General features: G+C 41.2%; 2 protein-coding genes across 3 annotated transcripts; both read right to left on the reverse strand.

Annotated features, from left to right (window-relative positions):
* Positions 1-707: 707 nt before the first annotated feature.
* On the reverse strand, positions 708-11,062 carry cpeb1b (cytoplasmic polyadenylation element binding protein 1b). Its single transcript, XM_012814873.3, has 12 exons — positions 10,906-11,062; positions 10,422-10,590; positions 8,737-8,928; positions 7,686-7,912; positions 7,250-7,502; positions 6,944-7,057; positions 4,896-5,000; positions 3,982-4,118; positions 1,725-1,923; positions 1,496-1,590; positions 1,314-1,394; positions 708-1,170 (listed from the first exon to the last, which is right to left on the reverse strand). The coding sequence occupies exons 1-12, from the start codon at positions 10,918-10,920 to the stop codon at positions 1,060-1,062; spliced, it is 1,698 nt and encodes a 565-aa protein (XP_012670327.2). The 5' UTR covers positions 10,921-11,062; the 3' UTR covers positions 708-1,059.
* Positions 11,063-14,278: 3,216 nt separating this feature from the next.
* Positions 14,279-23,336, reverse strand: rbpms2b (RNA binding protein, mRNA processing factor 2b). Of its 2 annotated transcripts, none has more exons than XM_031569633.2 (8): positions 22,930-23,336; positions 20,843-20,920; positions 20,465-20,503; positions 19,976-20,068; positions 19,369-19,519; positions 18,470-18,618; positions 16,678-16,750; positions 14,279-16,369 (listed from the first exon to the last, which is right to left on the reverse strand). In XM_031569633.2, the coding sequence occupies exons 1-7, from the start codon at positions 22,978-22,980 to the stop codon at positions 16,685-16,687; spliced, it is 627 nt and encodes a 208-aa protein (XP_031425493.1). In that variant the 5' UTR covers positions 22,981-23,336; the 3' UTR covers positions 14,279-16,369; positions 16,678-16,684. The 2 variants fall into 2 exon arrangements, with proteins under 2 accessions (XP_031425493.1, XP_012670329.1); XM_012814875.3 differs by having other exon boundaries at positions 19,976-20,038; positions 22,930-23,334.
* Between the last annotated feature and the right edge of the window lie 3,149 nt (positions 23,337-26,485).

The following is a 26,485-nucleotide window of genomic DNA, read 5'->3' on the forward strand; positions in this document are numbered from 1 at the left end:
CATTCAACAAGCAGCTGTTCATGCCTGGGGTCATGACCCAGGACAATACCTGCTGATGTACATAACAAACGTGTTTAAAAACCAGTCACCGCTTTCTCCAAAGTGCAAATTAAAAAGTGCAACAATAAAACTATGTGCATTCAAAAGGTCAATGGCCATTTCAGTATCAGACTTGTAAATTGAAATTGATTCGAAAATGACTAAAACATCCGTTGAAGTGATGCTAGGCTTTGAAAAACATCGCAAAACTGTCAAGGTGAGATTTAATAGCAGTACATTGCAAAACCACTGAATTAATCCTAACGAGCAGATCAGCGGGGGAAAAGAGAAAAAAAAAAAAAACAATTGCTCATTTGTATCATCGTATGGGGTGGAAGAAAACTATAGGGGAAAAATTAAAATGCTGCCAGGTAAGTTTTCTGTTCAAAATTTCCATGTCATGACTTAAAACCTGTGTAAAAATTAGTAAAAAACTGCGTAAAAATGTCCAGAAAATGACAGTTGGCCTTCAATTACGTATTTGCGTTTCAAAGTAAAAAACGCTAGCCGGCTGTACTGGGGAAAACAAACAGCCAACCAGCTGAGGGGAAAATAAATCTAAAGGCACTGTATGGCATCTGCCAGAGTGAAAGGCAATGAGATTTGAATGATCAATTCACCAAAAAAATGCAACTAAATGAAAAGTAAAAAAAATGCATTCAAAAAAAAAAGAAAGAAAATTCTGAACCATGGCCTGAATGGTCTCCCAACTCCCATGCATGGGACCTGAGGGTCTCCTCAACCCATCACTTCAGTGTTGAAGGAGACAAGCTCTAACTCTTTCACAAGTAGAAACTTTAAAATTTCAAATACTGTGCATAGTGCCATTGTGAACAAGCAAAAAAAAAAAAAAAAAAAAATCCACAAAAAAGTAGCAAGTGCAATAGTGAACCTTCTAGTGTTGGATTCCCATCCCCCAATCCTGGTGGAGTGCTGTTCCCGTGGGGGGAGCCAGCACTCGTGCTCTGCTCCATAGGCGTGGCGCTGTGGACTGTCGCCAGTAGCATTCCGCTGCCACGCTTAGCTGGAGTCCCGGCTCTTCTGGTTGCGCATCAGTGGCCGGTGGTTGCTCAGGATATCCATCGAGTGTTGCCAGTGCCAGCAGGAGCGGCAGAAGTACTTGAAGCAGTTCTGAGGGAGAGCACAACATATGGGAATAAGCCCACAAGAAACTCACACGCTTATACAAGTTAAGATAAATCACAAGGTCTTAAATCTGTTAGATCAGTGTGTGTGTGTGTGGGGGGGGGGGGGATTCTCCATTTTGGACCAACCTGGTCTCTGCAGAAGAAAGGCCCAGTTTGACGATTGCACAGTTGGCACATTGAGTCCTCCAAATATGGGTCAATCTGAACCTGAATGATGGGAAGCAAAAGTAGGATTAACTTATTCAGTGATCAAAACAAAATGCTTGTATCTGAGGATGCACCTCAAGTGACTCAGCAGAATGCGCTACCTTCTTGGTAAACTTTGGGGTTTTAATCTCCACAAACGCAGCACTGACCGCCTTCAAATAGCTACGCTGGTTACTGAAGGTGACACGACCAGATCCTGGGGAGAAGGAAATTCGTTGATCATTATAATTACAAAAATCACAACAATTACTTCAAACCATCACCAACAGACCAATTTATAACTCAAAGCACTGGGAAAAAAAACAAATAAAATAACAAGACTTGCATTACCAATGGGGTATTTGTGCTTGTCTGTGTCGATCCCCGCATACATAACTCCTCCAAACAGGTCATTCATGATACTGGCCAGAGCTTCAGCATTAAGCATGCCATGCAGAGCACCCACAAAAACAGTCTTACTGGGGTCCAGGCGTTGGGAGGGGCATCGCACGTAGTTACTGTCAGAAATCACCCATGGAATTACCTGCACCTATTAAGCAAGAGAAACAGGGATTGAATTATAAAACCACACTGGTCTCACCAAGACACAAATGGACAAATTAGGGCGGGGCAATATAAAATTGTATTAATTTAAGTTTAACGACGTGAACAATGCCCAAATTGCAAAATCAACATTAGTGCTTCCTCCGCAGTCACTCAAACGGCAGCGCCACAGTGTTGGAACAGTCATGTCTGTCACCAATCAATTCTATTGGTCTGTTGAACGAGTCCTTAGGACATGTGAGAGCAGTTGCCTGTTTTCAATGTTTCATCAGGTTAATGCTGCTAGTAAACCGTAGACAGATAGTAAACAAATGACCCTTTTGGTTTAGCATCGAGTATTTCAATCGCTAGTGGTAAATAACACATCACAAATGTACCAACGATCAATTTTTACCCATGTTGACAAATATAACCTAGGGCTACCATCCATATCAACTGCTGTAAAACTGTAAACCTGTTGCACTGTTGTCCTGACGTGTTCTCCCTGTTTGACTGCAAATCAAATTTCCTATGAACTGAGCTATGCATGATTAATCTGGTAAACTGGTGAGTCTGAAATCTACAACACATTTTGGCTACTTTTCCATCTTCGCCATTACGACTTTAGAAACACGGTGATTATTGTTAAATCTATACATGTTACAAGATAGTCAAAAACAATACTGATCCCACTGTGCTGTTGCCACCTACTGACCTATCTTGGTATTGCTAGTTGCAAATACTAAAACCTCTCATGTGGCCTACGCAGGGCAATATGGCTCAAATGCCACAAATGGCTCTAGTTACGTAAGGGATAATGTATTGTCCGGAGGTCATTATCCAAAAATAAATCCCGACGGGGCGAACAGCAGCGGAGAAATAAATAGTTTCTTCAAGCAAATAGAACTTTTAAGTTTCAGGTGTTGCGTAGCAACCCATTACTTGCTGACTTCAAATTACAATGAGTGTTACGTTAAATGACCGGACTACTTGCGGAATGATATGAAAGATGTGAATTAGAAGCACAAAACCCGTTGCCAATGACAGCGGTCAATATCTTTTCGAACGTTGGGATGGCCCATTCAAATCAACGGTACTTTTTGGAACATTCTGAAGAGCCGTATAATAATGGGGAATGGCATATAGTTTAAGAAAGAAACCCATTTTGTCTTGAGCTCATGTAAACAGAAAAAAGGGATACAAATTCTGAATTCCTATAACAAAAATTATGATAATAATGTCTCTAAAAGGCCCCATTAGTAATCTATTATCTGACTATCACGTTAACTGTTGCCTTACCAAACATTACATTTTGTGTTAAATACCACTTACTGGGGAAAGATCAAAGTAGATGTGTATATAAAATGAAATATAGATGTCTATATACCTTCAAATATAAAGTGATTAAACCGTTAGGCCTCTAACATGAAATCCGTAACAATGCCAGATTAAAACAATCCATAATGAGTTGCCATTCCCACACAGCAGTCAATCACAGCAAAGTACTGTCTTCATTCCCACAGAAAACAGCATGTTCGAGTACAGAGTGTGAACCTCCACAGGATGCCAGCAGCAAAAATGTCCAGTGTAGCGGGTAAAATCACGCATTAATTAATGGCACAGTCATAGCCAAGTCTCAAGCCAGTTAACCTGGGCTATCAAAACGGTAGCTTAGGGCAGCATATTAACAGTTGGCAGTTGCTAGGGTTTATTATGAACTAATTAGCTGCAAGCTACACTTAATGTATTTGGGGGCCAAGCGGTGAAGCTGCACGGGCACCGTGTGTTTCTACCTTTCTACCTAATCACTCTAGCCAGGTCACATTGCCTGTGAAGACTTTAAATACTTTGAGCATTAATGTCTAACCACAATCACATTATCCTCTGCTGCCACAGAAGAGTGCTCTCGCCTAGAATGTTCCACTACGGTGTACGCTGTCCACCCAGACACTTCAATGTATGGCTAGTTCAAAAATAAACTTCATTCTCTTACCAAAACTATAATTCTTAATTAAACTGAACCAGTACCACAGAGCTTTCTTGCAATCTTCGGGCTCATACTTACATCCTTGCTGCGCATCCTTCGGCTGGACATCTTAAAGTAGTATTCGCTAAGGTCATCGGGGTGGAGGAGATCCTGGGTGCAGGCTTGAAGCAGGCTACGCACAGACCTCTCCGACTCAAACACCAGGTAGACATACCCTACACACACACACACACACACACACACCTGTTAGTATCTGCAACGCAACTCCTACCTTTAAATCAGTTTTGTAAAATAAAGTGAAAACCGATAATGTTCATTTAAAGAAATTCCACACCAATCAAAACAATTTGTAAGCTCTATACAAAAGCTAAAAGGTCTCATTTAAAGGTAAAGGGTAGCTCAGAGCTTAGAGAATTTTAGACCAAATTCCAGTAGAGAAAGCTCCCAGAAATCAAGATGGTTGGTGGTACCATTTTCAGCTATGAAATGTAGTTCATTGCAAGACCATGGTCTAAAAACACAAGTACTATGCCCCTTGAGATTAACCACACCCACTAAAGACCAAGTAATGGTTTGGACTTCTAGGCCATAAGACTTCACATTATTCGTTAGTCACATTACTCTGTGGCCAGGTGTGATCACTCTAGACTAGACGGGGTTTCCTATTGTTATACATTATATTCATCTGACTGCATTATTCTGAAAAACTTCTTATTTTCAATTTCTTTCTGTCATAACCACACTGAGAACTTGGGACAACATAATTCAGAAAGGCATTGCCTCTTCATTGTTTTAGAGAAGTATTTTGCTGTAGGTCTAGAGGTATTAACAAAAGCTACATTATAAGTACCAAGGTCATGAAGCCATTCTGGCAGTGGGTTGCGTTTCATCTTAACCTACCAGAACAGTGCCACACCACCAAGCCCATTCCAGATGCCCACCACCTCCACCAAGGTGCTCGAGAGAAATTAAATACCCTACCGCTGCATTACCTTTTGGCATATTACCTTTGGGAGGGCAGCGTGGATGCTTGCCATCCTTACCAGGCCATTCCACAGTCAGAGGGCCAAAGCTACTGAATGTGTTGTTCAGTCCAGCTGGAGCAAGACAATACAAAAACACTTTACAGACAAAACATTCAATACTGCCAGAGGTTGTCTGCTGCAACAGCTAGTTTGTTGACAGGTCTTGATGACAGAAATTGTTTGTGTGCTACATCAGTGCTAAACAGTCGGCCATTTTATGAAATGCTAATACTGGTCCATAACCACTAGCCTTACCAATCCTGCTCATTTTAATGTCAAATGTCTGAAGGGGTCAAGTTTACCTCTCCATCTTAGACTCATACATAGACACCAGCATAAGAGGCAGTGATTGTCTACATTGAAATAAGAAATTGAGTTGCATCAGAAGACTGCAGTGTGTAATGAAAGACTTCCCCCCTCATTTTTTGCTATATATGGCTTTGATGCCCTAAGCCTACAATATATACCCCAGAAACCCCAAGTTGGGGAGTTTGCAGTCCCAAATTTAAATGCATGTTGCCTTTTGAAAAATAGGGCTGAAAGAGAAAGGGAATGCAAGGTTCAACTTCCAGGTATGGCTGAACTGACCAACCTTAGCAATAAGGCAGTCATCCAGGTCTGAGGAACATGGCTAACCTTAGCAATAAGGCAGTCATCCAGGTCTGAGGAACATGGCTAACCTTAGCAATAAGGCAGTCATCCAGGTCTGAGGAACATGGCTAACCTTAGCAATAAGGCAGTCATCCAGGTCTGAGGAACATGGCTAACCTTAGCAATAAGACAGTCATCCAGGTCTGAGGAACATGGCTAACCTTAGCAATAAGGCAGTCATCCAGGTCTGAGGAACATGGCTAACCTTAGCAATAAGGCAGTCATCCAGGTCTGAGGAACATGGCTAACCTTAGCAATAAGGCAGTCATCCAGGTCTGAGGAACATGGCTAACCTTAGCAATAAGACAGTCATCCAGGTCTGAGGAACATGGCTAACCTTAGCAATAAGACAGTCATCCAGGTCTGAGGAACATGGCTAACCTTAGCAATAAGGCAGTCATCCAGGTCTGAGGAACATGGCTAACCTTAGCAATAAGGCAGTCATCCAGGTCTGAGGAACATGGCTAACCTTAGCAATAAGGCAGTCATCCAGGTCTGAGGAACATGGCTAACCTTAGCAATAAGTCAGTCATCCAGGTCTGAGGAACATGGCTAACCTTAGCAATAAGGCAGTCATCCAGGTCTGAGGAACATGGCTAACCTTAGCAATAAGACAGTCATCCAGGTCTGAGGAACATGGCTAACCTTAGCAATAAGACAGTCATCCAGGTCTGAGGAACATGGCTAACCTTAGCAATAAGGCAGTCATCCAGGTCTGAGGAACATGGCTAACCTTAGCAATAGGGCAGTCATCCAGGTCTGAGGAACATGGCCAACCTTAGCAATAAGACAGTCATCCAGGTCTGAGGAACATGGCTAACCTTAGCAATAAGTCAGTCATCCAGGTCTGAGGAACATGGCTAACCTTAGCAATAAGTCAGTCATCCAGGTCTGAGGAACATGGCTAACCTTAGCAATAAGACAGTCATCCAGGTCTGAGGAACATGGCTAACCTTAGCAATAAGACAGTCATCCAGGTCTGAGGAACATCGTTAACCTTAGCAATAAGTCAGTCATCCAGGTCTGAGGAACATCGTTAACCTTGCATCTAAAGTGTACATAGGACTCCAGGATCCATTACATAAATCCTGAACAAGTTCCTCTAACAGTTTAGCATCTATGCTCAGCCCTGCACTGTACTGAGATCCAGGGCAAGGGAGAGGTCGTAGAAAAAGCCATCTACTTCAGACAAGGCTTTGCAAGCCACTAGTGCCATTTTGTAGCGAGGGCCAAAACTATTGTAGGCACTGAATATTTTTGCTTTTGTTCAGGCTTTGTTCATTCACACCCTTTCATAATGGATGGAAGCATACTGTTGCTGGTAATAGTCTGAACCAAGATGCATGAAAACAGTGTGAACAAACCCTCAGTAATATCCCATGGTACACCTCCCAAAAAGACTTTGCAGGAATACATTGGATTCTTGTAGTTTCTAGGTGGCAGTTGTCCGCTCCAGGTAAAAGTGGCCTCATTCACAGCTGTGTGAAAACAAATGAGCACAAAAGATGGAACACTTTTGAAGCATCCAGACCTATAAGCAACACAGAGATGCTAAATGTGCTGTGTAAATCAACATGGCTTGGGGCTAAATCAAACAAATTACATCTACAGTACAAGTCAACAAATGTCAGCCATTTTGAAGGATAAAAATAAAAGGACCACATACATACCAGCAGCTTGTCTATGGAGCCTGGCCTCCCGTTCAATACTAAATGTCTCATCTGGAGCATCCATGAGGTCCAAGTTAGGCCACACTGATGCCCCGGGCCAGCGTTTGGCCAGAGCATTAGCTGGCGTGGCACTGGGAGGAGGGGTGAGAGGAGAGTTGTCGTGGTCCAGCCTTTGACCCAGAGCCAGCTTCAGATGATCTTTTTGCATATTGGACATCACAAAGTTCAGCGGAGGAGAGATCCTCAGGGATGACTGCCAAATGAGAACACAAATGAAGACCAAGTAGTATCCTTATAAAACATGCATACATCCGAAAGACAAACTCCCAGAGATCCCCCAGGAAAATCAGGGAAAGCATTACAAGCATCATTTTTGATGTAGTCACATGCAATAGAAATGAGTCAAACCAAACTGAAGATTGAACCATAGACCCACCAGGAGGTCAGAGAGGTGGTCAGAGCTGGAGCTGAAGCCGCTGGTCTCAGAGTCCACCGGGCTGCTGGAGCGAGAGTCCAGGAAGGAGCGGGAGTCCAGCCGTGGGTTCATTCGGACCATGCCGGGAAACTTATCCAGGAAGTCAGCACCCGCCATTGCCTCATTGGAAGGAAAGCCCATGGGTTTGTGGCGGAGCTGGCTTAGGGGACTTCCAAGCATTCCTAACACTAATGAGAGGATCAAACATGTATTGACAACAATGTAAACACCAATGTGGTCTCCCAAATTAAACGTACAGGCAAAATGAGCTTTCAGGAAGCACACAAACTAAATGGTGGATTTGATCTGGTGCTGTTCAGTTAACACTAAGCCCATAGACTCAGACTTCAAATAAGTGGGATTCCACATGCTACTGGTGGTGATATCAGCTGTGAACAATGCAACCCAGGGTTCAAACACCAACAGGCTGCTCATCATTGGCTATAATTGTAACCAGTCACAATATTACTCCCTCCAGGTCATGGAAAGTATTGGTAAGGCAATCAGATTGGCCTGACTTGACATCAGAATTCAAATGACTAATGGATTTTCCTCAGCATGACTAAGGTGAAAAGTTTGAAAAAAAAGAGTGCTAATCTCATGTACAGTAGAGAAAAGCAATTGGGTCTAATCATTACAGATCCCTTTTGAACATCAAGGCAGACCAGTACCAAACATCCCCAATATCCTCTTAAATCCCAAACCATAGCACAGAGTAACGAACAAAACAAGGGATACATTGTACGCAACATCAACAGAAGTCTTATAAGGACAATGCTGCTTGTTACATCATATTGGTCTCCTGACATGGCAATATCAGTACACAGCCAGAATACATCGACCAACTTCAGTCACAGAACAAAAACAGGGCAGAACACTCTAGAAATATGTACAACATTATACCACATCACAAATACAAGACACACCCACATAATGGACTAACCCAATACAATCTGGGAGAAAAAAAAAAAGTACACAAGTTTGCAAGATAGCCATCAAGGACTGTACTTACTGGAGGAGGAGTTTGCTTGGGGCACCGGCTCGCTCTCCTGGTTGCTCCATGGGCGGTCCCACCCAGACAGGCTGAGAGACTGCAGGCCTAGGCCCAGGTCATTGATGTTGGGCAGCCCCCGCGGGGGTTCCTGTGTGGCGTTTGGGAAAAGCATCCTGCTCGCCGCAGCAGAGAAGTCAGAGTCCTGCCGGTCTGCGGAGGAAGAGGAGGAGGAAGAGAATGTGGAGATATGAGAGTTAGGGAGCTCTGCATCAGCTGCGGGCCATGAGAGAGATAGGGAAAGGGAGGGAGGGAGCAAGCTGGCTGCCTCCTGATAAAAATAAACCTCACAGCGTACACTCCCCCCCACTTCAGAGCTGCCGGAGAGTCAGCCGAGCCAAACCTGAGCCAGTGGCGAGTGCGGTGGCTGCCTCTGCCACGCATCTCCCTCTGCGTCTCAGACCCACCCAGCATGTGACCCAGGTGCTGATGCACTCACACACTCCTGCTAATGACATCACCTCGCTGCCCCTCCCCTCCCCGCCTCTCTGCTGGCAGCTGTGTGCGACACCAATGAAAATTCCTGTCAAATTCTCCGGCAGACAAAACAAGCGGAACGTCTGTCTCGGCAGGCACAGCTCCAGCACTTTCCTGTGCTCTGGACGAGAGAGAGAGAGAGAGAAAGAGAGCGAGAGAGCGAGCGACAGTGAGAGCGAGCGACAGTGAGCGAGCAGGAGGGAGGGAGACAGAGCGATACAGAGACAGATTAAAATTCAAGATCAGAAAGAGGGTAAGGGAAAAAGTGCAGGAAAGAGCTAGAAAGGGAGAGAAACGGATTATACGACAGCCACAACAGCAAATAGAGGGGGCTGACCAAAGGCAGACACAGCCCTACACCAGGCCAGCCTCTGCCTACGCTCCAATGACGCCGGTTCAGACAGCAGCAGCTGACTGATCAGAAGCTGAGGGCTGTGCAAATCACACCGCCAGCCCACTCTCTGCACTCCCAAGCTGGAGAGCGTCCAACTGCCACAGCCACGATTCAGCAACTTCAGCCTAAGCAGAGGAGGGGTGGGCGGAGAGAGTGAGAGACCATCACTGTAGCTTTGCATCTGGCTGCATGACACTGCTCTATTAAACTGAACCTCACTAATGCAGCATTGTTTACCATGCACCACTGACTCAAGTCATATGAGGGCACTTTAGCACCCATTACAATCTACTATTTTTACTATTGTGTAATATGGACAACTGTTCTGTTCTGGGTATTAAATAATGAAAAAATATATATGTAAGAACCAACCAATATATGTAATAACCAATATGACACCGTTTCAAGAAGATTTAAGCTAGATGGTAATCTAATCATATCAGTTTATAAATACAAGCCAGCGCGTAAAACTGAGTCAAAATGCTACAGAAAGAGGCAACGAGGTGGGAAAACGCAGACAGATTCAAGCTTGCCAAGCTTCTGGCAAGTTTCCGGTCAGCCCTCATGTGCTGCATTGCTGGAGGCCTGCAGTGGTGCAGCATGAATCAGCTATTCTGAACTTGATGAACAAAGGCTGCTTACAAAAGAAGGTCAATTTAAAATCCATGACAACAGCACAGCTACAGTCAGTTTCCACTGCTAGTGACATTCGTATACAACCATGTTAACAGGTCTGTTCCGATACAAATACAATTAAGCATACAATTAAGCCTACCAAACAGAGGGTCTCGCCTTCCCCTGCCACCGGGTGTGCTGCACACGCCAGTAAGGTCCAAAGAGTTGCCCAGCATGCTATTCATTCTGCGGAAAATATTGGCATTACTGCATGAAGATAAAGCAGGGGCCTCAGGCTCCCATCTGTTATGGATGCTAGGTTCGTCTCTCTGTAAATGAAAGAACAGAATTTCACCAGAAACATAATGTTAGCGTTGTGGGTTAACTTGTGAAGTTTCTGACAATAGTTGGACATTAGGTTCAACCGAAACTGGGTCAACAATAGCCTTGGCTTCCAATAACTCACTGAGTAGTCTACGGTAGACAAAGATTTGAAGTGATGGATTTAAGCTAATGGGTTTCCCAAACTAAACATGTAACATTTCACCTCAGCTTTAAAAAAAACAATATCATAGACAGTGCCGTTGCTGGTTCTCACTCAGACCAGATAGAGGTGTGAAACCTTTCGCGTGTGCACCACTTACCATAGAAAATGCCATTGTAGAATTGTCAAACTTGTCAGACTTTTTCGAGCATAACCGTTAACAGCTAACTGAGGTTTACTTATGCCCTCTTCAGCCCTTTGAAATTAGCCTTCATGATTAGGAAAAGGTGCGCTCCCTCGTGTCGTCAGAGCTGTTGACAATTGGTAGGGGTTCAAACACAGGTCAACATGCTCGCGTTCATAGAACATGTAAATAATTGTCACGTCCTGGACTAAAGTTGGTAGTTGTAAAAAGTCTAAACATTTATGTGATATTGATTTCGTTTTTTTTTTGCTTTGTCATAGAATTGTCTTGAGTCCGGCTGGAGAGAGTCTTCTATAGTAGGCTAGCCTATTGGGATTGTTTCTCTCTGAATTCAGGAGCGAATAAGAAAGCAGATGAGCGACGTGACCACTGCATGCTCACCCATGTGGCGTTCAAAACACCTCGAGCCTGTGTGAATTGTTTAGCTTGCTTTTAACGGAGCATGGACCACGAGTGCCAGCTCCTGGACGGCTCTTGGTGTGACCTTTCCTGAATTATTATCTGCAAACTATGGGAAATACATTATGTAAATCTGCAACGATATTCAGCACCATGGATAGCGAGGAGATGCACGTTAACATCCTTTAACCCGGCATTTGATAGATACTTGAATTGTAGTACAAACGACGTTTTTAAAGTTGTGGATTAAACTGTTTACTGGTGACCAGGGGCAGGCATGTAGTGAGAACACTGAATGGGAAATCACTGATTAAACTACAGAAGGCTACCACAAAATAATCTGCAGAGAAGTGAATACACACTTCCTGTAGAATTGCCCAAAGAGGTTATTGTCTGTTTACGGAAAAGTTTGTGTTAATTCGGACAGTTAACATATACCAAGTTCTATCGCAATGGCGAACTGTCTATTGTAATACCCAATATAACGATATTAATTACTTCATTAAAGCAATGTAAGTTATTACATTTGATTACTTTCGATTATTTATTGACTGGCAGACGAGAGGCGGTGCAAATTCAAACAAGAGAAACGATCAAAAACAATGCTCAAACTTTGAGCGCATACTGCCAAATGAATGGAGCCTGTCTACGTAGATGGCGAAAACATGCAACTTATAAATACAAGCAACGGAGTGAATGTTAGATTCTACATATAACATCTAAAGCCTAGAAAGGAGTATATCCGGATGTAACCCCTTTGTAATCACCAACATTTTGATTAGAAACTGCAATTTTCAGTAACTGTGACAGATTACAATTACATTTATTTTGTAAATTAGTTGTGTCTCTCCTCTGCCAACGTTCCCTTTTCCATTCAAATGAGGCAGTCATTGGGCCCATGCTTAGACTAGGGTTGCCTTCCACTCAGGAAACTCAAACCTTCAGGGAGGGAAGTTAGAGAATGAAAGTCAAACTGTAATGCAAACTAAGTGTAAGTGTATCTGACTTAAAGGCACAGTCCACGATCCAATAGACAATTTGTCAGATTCAGCCAATTGCTCCTCGCTGTCCTCTAGCTGTCTGTTCTGGATGTGCACTCAAAAACAAATGTTTGTACACAGTCCTGGATATGTAAATATAAAAAAAAACAAGCAGCTCGGACAGAGTCATACACTATTCCAGCCAATCAACACGTTGCTAAAGGAGCACAGAAGAGAGGGTATAAATTGATTGGTTGTTGAGCTCAAATAACAATAACTTTTTGCCAGAATCGCAGACTGTATCTTTAACACAGGCCTGCACAGATGAATCACCACAATGCATGTGTGATAGAAATTTTGTCCAGCTTTTAAACTTTTTTTTGCAGTCTCAACTTTTGCTGGTGCCACTAGTATGTCAATATTACACAGGATGATAATAATAAGATGGATGTGGTGTCAGAGTAACTTTTTTTAGTGGCTGCACACTTAGTTATAACAGGCTTTATCGGCTCAACACTGATGTTAAGCCGATAACATTGTTCTTTTATTCTAAGATGTAACCATCTGTAAACTCATACATTTACAGAATCTACCTTTATGCTGTGAGTCTATAAGGTAATGTACCACGACAGTAGGCATACATTTTATTTAAAACAAACCCTTATTATGTACTGTGTAATCTCATATGTCTCTGTCTCACAAAAATATGATTTTATTAGGCATAGATCAGCCTAGTGTATGTTCGTCCCACCAGGATCTTCTGAGGGTTTGTTGTGATTGTTGTGGCCAAAAGTGACTGAATTTGCTGCAGGAATTCACAAAAATGGTGATCCCACCAGGATCTTGCGAGGAGTTGTTGTGATTGTTGCGGCCCAAATTGAATTTGCTGCAGGAATTTGGGTTTGTTTGTTTTTTCAGTCCCAAATAATGCAAAAATTCCACGACTACATTTTTTCTCTCGGAAATATTGCAGTAATAAGAGACAATTGTAACCCCAATTGCAGGAAATGCTTCATAATTATTAATATTTATGATTAATTATGAATGTGTAATTATGAATGTGTCATTTGTAAAGAATGTGATTCCATGAGATTGATAGTTGCTTGTGTGGCTTGCTGCAGCAGAGAGACACTGTGTGGTTCAACAGCCATCTTCTAAACTCTTTCTCTGACAGCAACCAGTCTTATCAACTGTTAAAATGAGTCACAGCTGAACTTGAACACCAGCCAGATCAATGCACAAGTCTGTCATCTGGATTATGACTGACTGTGATTAGGGGTTTTATGTATCCTCTGTCCTCTTCAATATCACACTTGGACACAATTTAGTAAGTATACCTCTGTTTCTCTGTAAACACCGTCCATGTGACATTTCTTTTTCACCTAAAATGATATGCTAATGTTTATACTAAACCCTGATCTTGTATGAGCATTAGTATAGTATAAAATGGATCTGAGAGGTAGAAAATTCACAGAAATACTGGGAAACCTTCAAGTTGTTCGTTTTAATAACAAAGCAGGAATAAAAATGTGTTGCAAAGCATTACTGAAACCTATCTGTAGAGAGCAGCATTGTAGTTGTCAGTGTAGAGTTCATGCATATTCCTCTAGATGGTGCTCCAGTGTCATAGAGGCTCAAGGCACAGCAAGAAACCAGGCCTTGAGCTGCAAATCAGTGGTATAAAGAGACAGGCCTTCAGGAAATCATTGGCCCTGGGCTGCACTATTCAAATCCAAGAAGCTCTTTATTTTCATGGTTAGTCTGCTCATGAAAGGCTCTCCCTTCCCCAACACACGCACACCATCTTTTAAGCTTCAATTATCTACTAGCCATCAGAAACTTTGATTTTAAATATATTTAGGAATTTCACTAGGTATTGCATTCAAAGTTTGAGTGACTTGCACCATGAATAAGACCTATGAGAGTGAAGCAACAGACAAACACAATTGTATTGTTTATAATTTATTAGTTGTTGGGCAACAAGGGAAAAAAATGACTTCTGCCAAATTCTTATCACAACATTCTCAGTGATCACGGATCCCATATCCCTTTCAAAAGTTGTCAATTTTTGTAGTAGTAAATAGAAGGCTCATCATGAACATACAGCATCACAACAACACATGGGTCTCTCAATGGAACAATAAAACAGTTCTCCCCATTTTAGGAGTTACCATAAGTTAATTCGTACTGAAAACACAAACTTGACTTCTGATCTAATAATTCAAGCACTGAAAATACAATATTTGAATTGCTTACATAGCTTTAACATCAACTCAGACACTACATTTTTTTTCAGAGCAAAATAATCTTCACTTTTTCCCCCAATATGCATCTAAAAAAATATTCAGTGTATGTTTACACAATGGATCACAGGTAGATTACGCATGCAATTAAATAATAGAATAGGATCTAGCTTGGTCAAGCCATGCATTACCTCCTTATAGCAGAAAATCGTATCCTACCTTTATTAAGATGAAACAATTAGGATGAAGATTCTAAACTAAAGTCAACTCCTCTTGCCAGCACTTGCATTTTTATATATATTAGTTATTGAATTAGGGATGTTTTGTCAGTCTATTGCGCATATTGTGTATCAGATTGCAGCTCTCACATTTCATATAAATTAATTGAATAGCAAGCAATAACAAATCTGCTGTAGTTTGACTGCTGATGGAATGTCAGGACTCAACTCCATTATTGCAACCCAGGTCTCCGTCGAATGATGCAAAATCATGGTCATCCATTTTATGGTAGAATTCTAATCTGAATGACCCTGTTGCACCCAGTGAGTCATTTGACAACAATGTGCCTGCAATCTAAACAGTACTGACTAGAGTAAAACTTCAAGAAAACTACCCAAAATCTGATTATTGCATTCATTTCTTTACTTAATTTACAAGATGGACATTCTAGCGCAATTGAAGTTCGGCTAATAGAAACGGTACATTTCCCACCAGTAAATTAAAACATGGACTGCTAGCCCTCCAACCTTGAGGTTTCTTTTAATCCAGTTTCACATTCATAAAGATATTTTTAACCGCCATCTCACACTGGATCCAAAGTTGCAGTTCCAGACTAAAACAAAAATGCCATACAACACAAAGCAAGTAAGGAAAACCTATTGCACCAGTAACCTATGTCAAACAGGATAAATGATCATTACACACACACGCTCAAATGGAAAGGACCACTAGATATTACCTTGTACAGATCATTTAATTTCACACAAAAAATGCATAAATATACATTGCACAAAAGTACAAAAATACTTGTACTTATTATGTTCAAATATACTCTTAGACATCAATAATTTGGCAAGCCAAGATTGTCCTACAGGGGTTGCAATAATGGTGACTCACCAACTTTTATGCTCTACATATTGTCTCCTTTTTTGCAAAGGTGATGCTGAACTCAAATAAACAAAAACAAAAACAAAAACAAAAAGGAAAAGAAAATATCAAGGCATGCAAAACATCTTCTCCAGGAAAAGAAAATACCCAATACGTTTAACACCACCTTGCATATATTACAAGTCATTTTTTTTTTTTTTTTTAACAGGAGCAAGACTAAAGATACAGAACATAGAGGGCAAATGAAAAAAAAAAAAAAAGAAATAATGGACAAAAGGCCATGGCAATGAGGCAACTGACTGTACTGTAAAACAAACACACGACCATATATTCTACATCATGCCAATATATTGAACATGCACTACGGCTGCCTCAGTTCCCCATAAAGCCCAGTCCCTCCCTATGAAAAAAGCAGCTTCGTCACTTCATTAATTTCTATTTCCTCTTCAGAACACCCCCTCCCCTAAAGGAAAGAAAATAGCTTGGATTTTCTAAGTGCTATGTCTGTACCGTTACAGTCACCACACAGCATCAGAATGTGATTGAAAGAGATTACTTCAAACTCCATCTGGCTGTTTCCAAATGAAACATCGTCCGCAATGTAAATTATCCATTAAATAAACCTGATTAAATTAACAAAGGGCTCTACACATCTCACTCCAATGGGACACCGACCCTGGTGTGAAGTGTCTGCAGAGAGAGGGAGACAAGAAAATGCACAAACCGTACTTTTAAGAAAATGGCAATTTCATGTGTGTGAGTGCTCAGCCTTGCCTAGTTCAGCATGTGTGTAAAATTCAATACAGCAACATGACCATGTTACAACATGCCTACAGTAGGAAACGGTAGTAGGAAAATCTTGCATACAAGTAATGCTTAAAAGAAATTACCAAATCTGGGAAATTGTAGCAAAAAATGGCATCAACCATGAAATTAGCAGCGTAGGATAATTCTGTACCTTAGAACATAAAAATAATTCACAATGCCCAGTCACTTACAAATGATTTAACAGAACTGACGTGACTTCCACCCTGGCTGGGAGGCCTCTGATGGAGAGGGATACCAGCGCATCTGAGGGAGAAATGGGACAAAGTGAGTCAAATGCCAAATGTGGGAAGACTTAACATTTGACAGTGACATTTATGAAGTATTTCTTGATTATTAACGTTTTGTTGATGCCACATTCATGTTCCATTTTAAAAAGGCATATATTTTAGCTGCACCAGTAAATCAAACTGGCCATGTTGATTTGTTAGAAATGCTGATGGTTTGTGAGACTAGTAGGATGATTCATCAGGTCATACGTTATTGTAAATCCCCTCACTCTTCATTGTACTGTCCAACATACAGCCTTTTCACCATGATTGTGGTTCTGACTGGTGTGTAATGGTACTTTATGCAAGCCAATCTGAGGAGCTAACCAGCGTGATGTCAGGAGACTGGCAGGTGGAAACGCCACCCATTTCTGTGTTGCATCAATTCAGGGTCATGGAGACTTGTTTCATAGACCACACAATGCCCAAATAGCCCAATAACAAAATGTGGCCCAACTTTACAACAGGTTCACAAGCTTCTTCTGGCACCCTTTCAAATAAAGTAAACATGTGACCCCATCACCACATCTACCATGACACCAAAATGTTTTGAATTTTTTTTTTTACAAAATGGTTTACCTTCATGGTAACAAGGCTAGCTGACCAAGTCTTTTACAGTACTGAGCCCAATGCACCTGCACTTTCAACGCGCACACACACACTTTGCATGTTTACATAATGAACATACTGGATTTTACAAGAGTTGCTGCCGTGAAGTATGATCAATTGATCACACATGCTCCAAGAACCATTTTTTGACAATAAGTCACCCAGACCGGCATTTTGAACAAATGTTTTCAAAGTGCACGTGGCAATTTAAGAATGCTGACGCACCTGCAGTAAAGACATGCTGAAAGAAAAAGTTAGTGCCCATCAATACTGCTCACGGTTCATCAAATTCCTCAGAGAAAGGACTTTCATATGGGCACACTGATCTGGTCCACATGAGGGTGCACAGTGAAGTCATTCACAGTGTTCCCTTCAAATCTCTCATCACACTCCAATTAAAGGTCCTGGTATACAGGTTCTACTGAGAGGATGCAGTATTCTGACAGATCCTGGGAATTCTGAAAATAAGTTGGCACTTCAAGACTAGACCTGAATGACTTGACAGTTTCTCTCAGTATGCAAGTCATACTTAGCAATTCCTGCTATGTCTGGAACTCAAAGGGGTGAAAAATCCAATTTATACCATTTTTCTGGCCTCAAATGTTCTAGCTCATTCATGGCATGTTTGGTGTCAAGTTTGCTTTATTTCCAATTCCAATTCTTTCAAAGTTGAGGTCACCATTTCACCAATACTTGACTTAACATGTATAACAAACAAAGCCATCAGTTTCAAGGGAAACTAGCCCTGAAGAACATATAAAAAGGGCTAAGATACTGAATGAATTTCTGCATTTGATGGCAGCTAAAAATCTGAACCTCTCAAAACATGTTCAAAAGCAAACAGCCTTTTTAGAGCAAAACAGCCTTTACTCCACCTGTTGAAAAGCATTATTTGGATGTTAAGTTCTTATGTCTATCTAATATTCCTGTGTCAAAATGTTCTCCTAATGGGAATTTCCTTTTTTTCAAATTAATTTGTGCAAGTCAACCTCACACAAAAGCAAACAACCCATCAAACAAAATATGTAAGGCATAGGTCTAGGATTCCTCCTCCGCTAGTTTCCAGAGCCAAAAGCCCTCCACTGACCTGGGCATGAAGGGCAGCGGCAGCAGCAGCAGCAGCAGGATAGGTGAAGGCTGTGTGGGGAAGACCAGGGGCCAGCTCAGTGGTGTACAGTGGGTAGGGAGACCAGGCCTCAGGTGAAGCAGGGATCAACGCTGCCCCCGTCAGGTCATCTGCAAAGGAACACCATCACCACAACCAGCCAGGGAAACAGAGGAACTCAAACCACTTACACTGACCACTTATTAGTGCGTTGTCGAGAGTCGTCACTATGGTTACTTGAAAAGGTAATAAAATCTATGATCAGCGATTCAAATGCAGTATCAGACACAAGTGGAACATGACACTGGTTCAATAAATTGGCATGGCAATTTTATTGTTTAGGTGTTGAAAATATCCAGTGTCATTTGCTAAACCCAGTTCTGATGGGGGCAAATATTGAAATGGATCATTTGATCTTAGTCATTTCAGGGCTCAGAATCTGCCCCATCAATTTGACCTTTTTTTTCCATTAGCTCTGCGAGGGTAACAGCTAACGGACCCAATTCCATTCTCTATCCAAGTGCTAACTTTAACGCTACACCACTGAACTTTGACAATAAAAACACATTGGGTCTCAAGAGCCCTGACCAGCACACTTATTACTAGAGGTGGTGTGCTGGTCAACCTCCCAACCGTGAGAAGCTTGAAAGACTTGACAAAACAGCAGCTTGCCCTGGACAGTTGTTGGTTTCTGTGAAAGAGTGACACTTCTAGTTTTACAAAGCAAAAGGGCCCTCTGCTCTACTGGCATGCATGTGAGTGAAATTAGTTTGGTGGTGTGGAGCTGCACGTTTGACGCCCATCTCCCTGTCCGAGGGCACGGTCACTGTTGTCAGTGCGGTGCAAGTGCTAGCTCTATGCGTGGCTGGAAACAAACTTACATGGGTCCCGTGCTATGAAGTGTGCTCCTAGAGCAGGGTGGATATTTGTGGGGTTCGGTGTGGCCATCAGTTTACTCTTAGCCATCTTCGTGTTGGCTTTAGCAAACTCTAACCGTAGGGTCTGTGGACTTTCTGGGTCAAAACGTATCCCCTGAGAACAGAAGGGGATACAATGAGGGCGGACGGACCCCAATGTGCAGTGTGCCTGAGCTTGTGTTCACATGCAGGTGGATGGTACTGCTTGATATTAAGTGATGTGTTTGCAGAAGAGAACTACTTGGAAAATGTGTACAGTGTACTAGTTCTAGTGTTGAGATGGAAGCTACAATTATATATCTGCAAAAGAACAGGTGCGCAGCTACAGAATAAAATAGGCCTCCCAACATTACTTGGACTTTATAAAACTGGCCTTGGATTTCATCTGTAAAATCAGAAGGAGCCCCACCAAGCTAATAAGAGTGAAGCAGGACCATGAAAGAAAAGTGTTCAAATTACAAGTGTATTACAAAGCTAAAGCAAATTTGAAGGGACCATCCCTCTGTGAATCATCTAAAAAGCAGACAGTTCAATAATTCAGAGCTTCGGTTACAGTTGACTGAGTGCTTACGTTTAATGCATTTTTTGCCGCTTCAGCGCCAGACCGACTGTCAAAGGTAACAAACCCAACAGGCTGGAAAAGGGTAGAGAAGACGTTCACGATCTGTCTTGGTACATCATTAATCAATGGTAGGATGCGACTCAATACATGCACGTTGAAAACATACAGACAATTTCATATGTATGCTTCACAGGCATGAAGGCCAAAAATTACTCAATTGACCATTTACCTAACCTTCAGGTGAAGTAAAAATAAATAAATAAAACACTTTATTGTTGGCAATCTAAAGTTTAGCTTCCATAAATGTATGGTAAAAACTTCAAATATTTAATGAGCAAACATGTTGGCAATTTCAGAAACCTGGACTAGTTTAGCAATCAAATTACTTGTATGCGTCAAGCCAATCACAGGGATAAGTGGATATCAACAGTGATGTGCCAGTTTGAGGGAAAAGGGTTAAAATTCTGTAATTCCAAGCAATAACCAGCAACATCTCACCTGCTTTGATGTTAATTTAATCAGTGAACCTTCATAACCCTGAAAAGGAAAATAAATCCAATTAACAGCCATGAAGTCACATGCTTGGTGAGGTAGGAATTCCACTGCTCCTCCCCACATGAAGCGGACTACTAATATGGTCCTCACCCAGCCTCAGCCACAAACAGTGGGGGGGGGGGGGGGGGGGGGGGGGGGGGGGGGGAGAAGGGAGAGAAAAAAAAAAAAAAAAAAGTAACTCCAATTGTTTTCACAAGCCTTGTTAAACCACCAAAAGAAGTACTGAATGGTTTGTTGGTTGGAGCATAAAGGATACAGCAATTACAAAATATAATGATATAGAACAAAGCATTCTTAATACAAGAGATGGGGAAGTCTAACCTTGAATGGTCTGAACAGCAGATAAAGTTCACGAGGTTTGATATCTGTTGGGAGGCCACTCACAAACAGTGTGCGCACCTAGGGAATGAAAAAGAAAAATTCAACCAAAGTTAATTTGTTGTTTGAATCTGAAAAAGTAAAGAATAATCTTATGGACAATACTACCAGCACCTCAGGCACACACACACACACACACACACCTTTAAACCTATTCCACCCCAAGCACACCTCTCATGCAACACTAAGGAAGCATGTTGAGCCTGTGATCACAATTTGATCATGATTTTCTGGGAAATTAAAATCCTGTCAGGCCCTGAAGACCTGATCCTGAATGTCCATTTGACTGGATTAGCCACAGCTCCTGTAACTCTGAGGGTGGGCCTTATCAGCAGTGGGCTGCCAGCAGAACAGTGGAGGACAGTCATGCACAGCATGACCACATTTCCTTCCCTTAACGCGTTGCTACAAAACCAACTGTGCACTATGGCACACAGCAACATTAAGTGGCAACAACTTCAACCTACACCAAATCAGTTTTCAGCAACACCACAACAAAAAAAACAAAAAAACACAATGACTTCCCTGTTCATACCCAGTCTCTGAAAATAATGTTCTCCACAAGACGGTGTTGAGCTTTGTTTACATTTACGCCACTTAACACATGAAATCGCAACATTTCAATACAATGGATCAAGGGCTATATGCTCAGGGATTCAATTTAATTTATAAAGGCATGTCCAAATTGCTCGCCATCTGAGGATCAAGACAAGTTGACGTAAATCATTCAAGGTCATGAGTTCTAACGCTTCAAACAGCAAAACACAGCAAGTGCTCTACAGATCTAGGTAGTCATAGCATGCCATTAAGACAAACATTTGCTTTGTGGAGATGCTCAGGTACTCAATCCGAATATTTGAAATGGTTCTTTAAACACAGAATCAGTCTGTCCAAGACTCTGATACTGCTTGGTGAACCAGTCGCTCAAAAATGGGTCGTGTGAAAACACTGCCTTTATTAGGCCAAATGGACACTAATTAAACAATTCCGCCAGATATTCCCTGACCTTCTGTAAGATCCTAATAAAACCTCTTAAATGTAATTAAAATGAACCCTTAAATTAGCAGACATATGAAACCGTTTGGAGTTAGGGAAAACGCATGGCTGAATCCAGTGTGCTGGGTTATTGTTTGGGTTGAAGAGATTCTTCATGTGCAAAACAGTATGCGACAGAAGCCTAGGTGTCACCCTTTGGCTATAGTTTTTTTTCCCCAAAAAAGGATTTGGTTAAGGTGACCATAGGGGAAATGCAGGTATATGGTCAGGTTTTACCTGTGAAAATGACCACAAGATTACTTCCGATTGCTATTGAAAACTTTCAAATCTTCTTATGAACTTACGGTCTCAAGATAATAACTTGCTCAGTATAAAGCGGCTAATCTTGGATTGGAAATCCAGTCAGTGACAACTTTTGAAGCGTATTCAACTGAAAATGAAGTGATTAAGCTTGCGAGTAGCCTTGTTACTGTTTGACCATTTGCCACCGCCTTTTCTAATAAAAACTAACAGAAAAAAAAGTGTCATATTGGATTTGGACATGGAGTAATTAATACATCTTAGGGAATCTATGCGGGCAAAAACCAACAACAACGAATGACCCAACACTATTGAAGCCTGAACAGGTATAATACTAAAGGTCAATTTTAAAAGTTCGGCAATCTAAAATTAAGTAGCCAGTCACGCCCTCCACTTGGTAATTATAAGCATTTTCAACCAAATTATCATTGGAAGAGCGCACCGTCTTTGGTGACTGGGTCGGCCGAGGAATTAAAGGCTTTCAGATGATCACCACTGCTGATTGTTAATGTATACCTCCCAGTAACAGTATGAAAAAAAGAGACCCTCGGATTTGTGTCAAACACAAAATGTATCGTACTTTTCCAAATTGTTTGACACACAAGCCAAAGCCTTTGACCATAAACAGACACTAACTTAACACATTTACACAGCTATTGTCCACGGAGTTAAAATAGCTATAACATTCAGTTTACTTTTTTTAAATTACGACAATTCGTTAAAAATCCCCTTACCTCCTCCTCCATGGATACGTTGTTTGTTTCGGAGTCAGATTTGAGACTCATGGTGTGACTTAATTCTTTTACACTACGGGGAGAAAAGTTCTGTTCCTCGTTGAAGCAGTTTCCTGCGCGTCGTAAGCTAGCAGTTTCTTCTGGTGTTCGAAAAGAAGTGCCCAAGTGAAGTTGCGATAAAGGCGAATATATCCCCAAAATACTTGGAAAAATAGAAAAGCTAAACTACGGTGGCAGAGTGGAAAGAAAGGTGGAAAGGTGCACTGTGAAGGTGAGAGAAGTGAGAAGAGGTGGCTGTGTATCCCTCCCGCTTACATGTATCCTGCTTTAGTAAATTCTGAAGCCAAGTGTGTAACTTGTTCAGAGGGGAGGTCTGTATCAGAGTTACCCTCTCCACCAATTAGGTCATCAACTAATTTAAAGGCCCAAAGAACTGTGTGGCAATCAGGCAGGAGATAGACCTCAGCTGGTGCAAAACCCAACCTCTCTATTATCGCACCATCGCTTTTTGGGGAGGAGCGAGTCTCCTTTCCCACTTTTTCACCTTTCAGTCGTTTGGGTTGCGCATGCTATAGGGTTTTACAGACGTATGGCCTCGGATTTGATAGAACATTTAAATTACTTTTCTGATTAAATGGATGTTAGAGTACATTTGATGTCCAGTATAACGATCCAAATTCTATGTAGGTATTATAATTACAATTATTATAGGCGAATTTGAGTATTTTTTGTGGTGTACTGGTATATCTACTCTATATATGCATTTGTTTACAATAACTCATTAATATATAACATAAATGGATTTGAAACACTGTAAATATCAGTAAGTCAAAACAGTAACCCATAACATAATCTTACCATAGAATAGCAATGTAATGTAAACATAGTCTTGTGGAAATAATTTAATAATGATATCTGATCTTTTTTATGCAAAGGGTGTTAGCTGCTGAATTCTCAGAATGATTCCGTCTGTAATGTGGATCATTTACATCACCCAATTAAAGCCAATGTTCTTTTCACATTCTAAATTCCTGATTCTCACCTTTTTACTGCAACAACAACACAGAGGAGGGGAATCCCCAATGCCACATATGAATAAAAGAGGCAATGGAAGGTACCCCTGAAAGAAATAACATTTGAATGTGTGTGAACATGTGTGGGTGTGTACACAGACACTTGTCTCTGTGTGTGTATCTATAGGCTGGTGTGTGTGAGAGTGTGTTTGTGCATTCATCTTGGAACTGCCATGGAAGGCGAGCTTCCTGACTTTGTGTTGGACTACAATAAAGCAGCCTCTCAGCACAGGAGTAGAAAGGTCTGGAAATATTTAGCACTTGAAGCAACTGACTAAATATTGTTTTGTACAATCCATCTAAAATTAGCCTTATTCTATTTGTAATTTCAAAGGATATAGAGATACAAAGAACTAATGAAAATGACACCACTGGCCACATTGCACATTACACTGAACATGGCAATATCCCCAGCACATTAGATCAACATGTAGTTGGGAAGTTGGGAACAAAAGGTATGGCACTCCTTGATTTTGTCCTAGTAATGCCAGTTAATGTAAGGAATGTGTATGTATGGTGTATTGTAAAAAACATTATTATTAAAACTATGTTTAATACTAGCAGTCATGCTTATTGTGTTATCTCATTCTCAGAGGTTTATAAATAACATGCCTCTATTAACACCTACCCCAGTCATCTTGCCCCAGGACAAGAACCAGTGACAGGCCCTCACAGAATGATAAGTGCCCAGATTAAGGCATTCTTATCATGTGTCTGTCACTCAGAGAGCCAAACGCTACAATGAACCACAGCTGACCTGATGCCAACTGCCATGGTACTTCACATAGCATGTTAAAGACGGTTAAACCCTACACCAAACAATTAAGATATTTGTTTTGAATGTATTTGATCCAAGTCTCTCTTACTGAAGAAACTATCAACTCTCAAATATTTTAAATGGAACTGCAGTGCCTTCTTTGTCTTTCTGACGAAGTTTTCAATATGTTGGATTTGTGTAAGCTATTCAGCTACCATATTTGTTTGTAAGGGTCATACAGTATTTACTATTATTTAGCCTTTATCATTTTAAAGACAGATAGGGAGTTCTTGCCTTGATATTAAATTATAATGTAAATGAGCCAAAGACAGATGGGAAAGCGACAGAGGCAGCACCAAATGTATGCATGCATGAACAATCTATGTGAACGGGCAAGATAAGATTACACTCTTATAGGCTGGTGTGTGTGAGAGTGTGTTTGTGCATTCATCTTGGAATAAACCAACGATGTCTCATGACGTGTCCATATGAGAGGCCACACATGTGTATGTGGTGATTATAAGATTACCATTAACTAAAAGACAATGAATTTGGTTTGATATGCAGTAACAAACCTAGACATAGAACAGTGTGTTCATCTATATTTAAATGTGTTATTATTTATATTAGAGATTACTTACCTAGAAATCTCTATTCAAATGTGGCATCATTTATGAATAAATCTGGGGCAATTCTCAAGTTTAGCTATTGATTTGGGCACAAATCATAACTGTTTTCTGCAAATATAGACCATTTATAGTCCGGCACAAAACAAAGGCCCTCTCATCCAGTAAATCATGAGAAAGGCATTCCTCTGCGTAGTTAATTAGACTGCAGCCACATCATGGAAAATGGGAGGTTACCAAACTAAATAGCTGAAAGCATGTCCATACACTCAGGCATTACATGAGGTCCAGGCCAGAGAGGCCTGCGAGAGACAGCGACCATATATGGATTAGACTGTCACTGAAGTGTTTATCGGAACTTCTAGCGAGGCCAGGAGATTAGGGCTCGCTGCTTGAACAGAACGAGAGCAGGCAATAGCCGAAGCACACAGGTGTACAGATGTCACAGCGAGTCGAGAGATTGAGCAGAAGCCAAACTGCAGTAAATTCTTGATTTTATGGTTGCGAGATGCATTACATCAACTTTGTTTTGTCAGGGTATCACTTCCCAGAGGAATGGAATGAGTTGGAGAACTCATTGTGTGATCTAAGAAGATAAAGTACAGAGGACGAAGGTGGAAACTATCTATGTATTCATAGCGTTTCCTCTCCGGTGTTTCTGTTGTATTCATGTGTCCTTCACAAGTCCAACAACAGCGATGCATGATGTTTGCTTGCAGTCAAATCTGTGTCAGTGAACAATGGCTCTGTTTGTGGCATTCAATGAATATGTGTCACAGATTGGGATGAAACAACCATGAACAGACTCAGAAATGCATACATGAAGAGTTTGCTTAAAACCTTTATAACCCCATATAATTTTTGTGAGCTAGGTTTTAGGTATTAGCTCTCCAAAAACGTAGCATGTCTAAAGAGCTGAGCCTTTGCTGTAGTAGGCTAAGATTGCCATGCAGGCTATAATGTTAAATGTACTTACTGCAGACAGCCCTGTAGTTATCATTGGTTTAATGTTACATTGCAATGCTTCACAACACAGATTGTTTTTATTTCATGAAATATCCTCAAAATGAGTTTAAGACACAAACAAAAAAAGGAATGTA

Source organism: Clupea harengus, chromosome 6 (assembly GCF_900700415.2).
Source record: "Clupea harengus chromosome 6, Ch_v2.0.2, whole genome shotgun sequence".
Classification (NCBI taxonomy): domain Eukaryota; kingdom Metazoa; phylum Chordata; class Actinopteri; order Clupeiformes; family Clupeidae; genus Clupea; species Clupea harengus.

What these genes read in the sequence shown, in the direction of transcription:
- cpeb1b (XM_012814873.3), bottom strand. An exon ending in GCTCCATAGACAAGCTGCTG is followed by an intron (nt 7,058 to 7,249) that starts GTATGTATGTGG and finishes GTTTTCACACAG; the next exon opens with CTGTGAATGAGGCCACTTTT. An exon ending in CAAAGGTAATATGCCAAAAG is followed by an intron (nt 4,119 to 4,895) that starts GTAATGCAGCGG and finishes GTGTGTGTGTAG; the next exon opens with GGTATGTCTACCTGGTGTTT.
- rbpms2b (XM_031569633.2), bottom strand. Translation starts at nt 22,980, where the DNA reads ATGAGTCTCAAATCTGACTCCGAAACAAACAACGTATCCATGGAGGAG. An exon ending in ACGTATCCATGGAGGAGGAG is followed by an intron (nt 20,921 to 22,929) that starts GTAAGGGGATTT and finishes TTCATTCCCTAG; the next exon opens with GTGCGCACACTGTTTGTGAG. An exon ending in CGGCAAAAAATGCATTAAAC is followed by an intron (nt 19,520 to 19,975) that starts GTAAGCACTCAG and finishes TTCTGTTCTCAG; the next exon opens with GGGATACGTTTTGACCCAGA.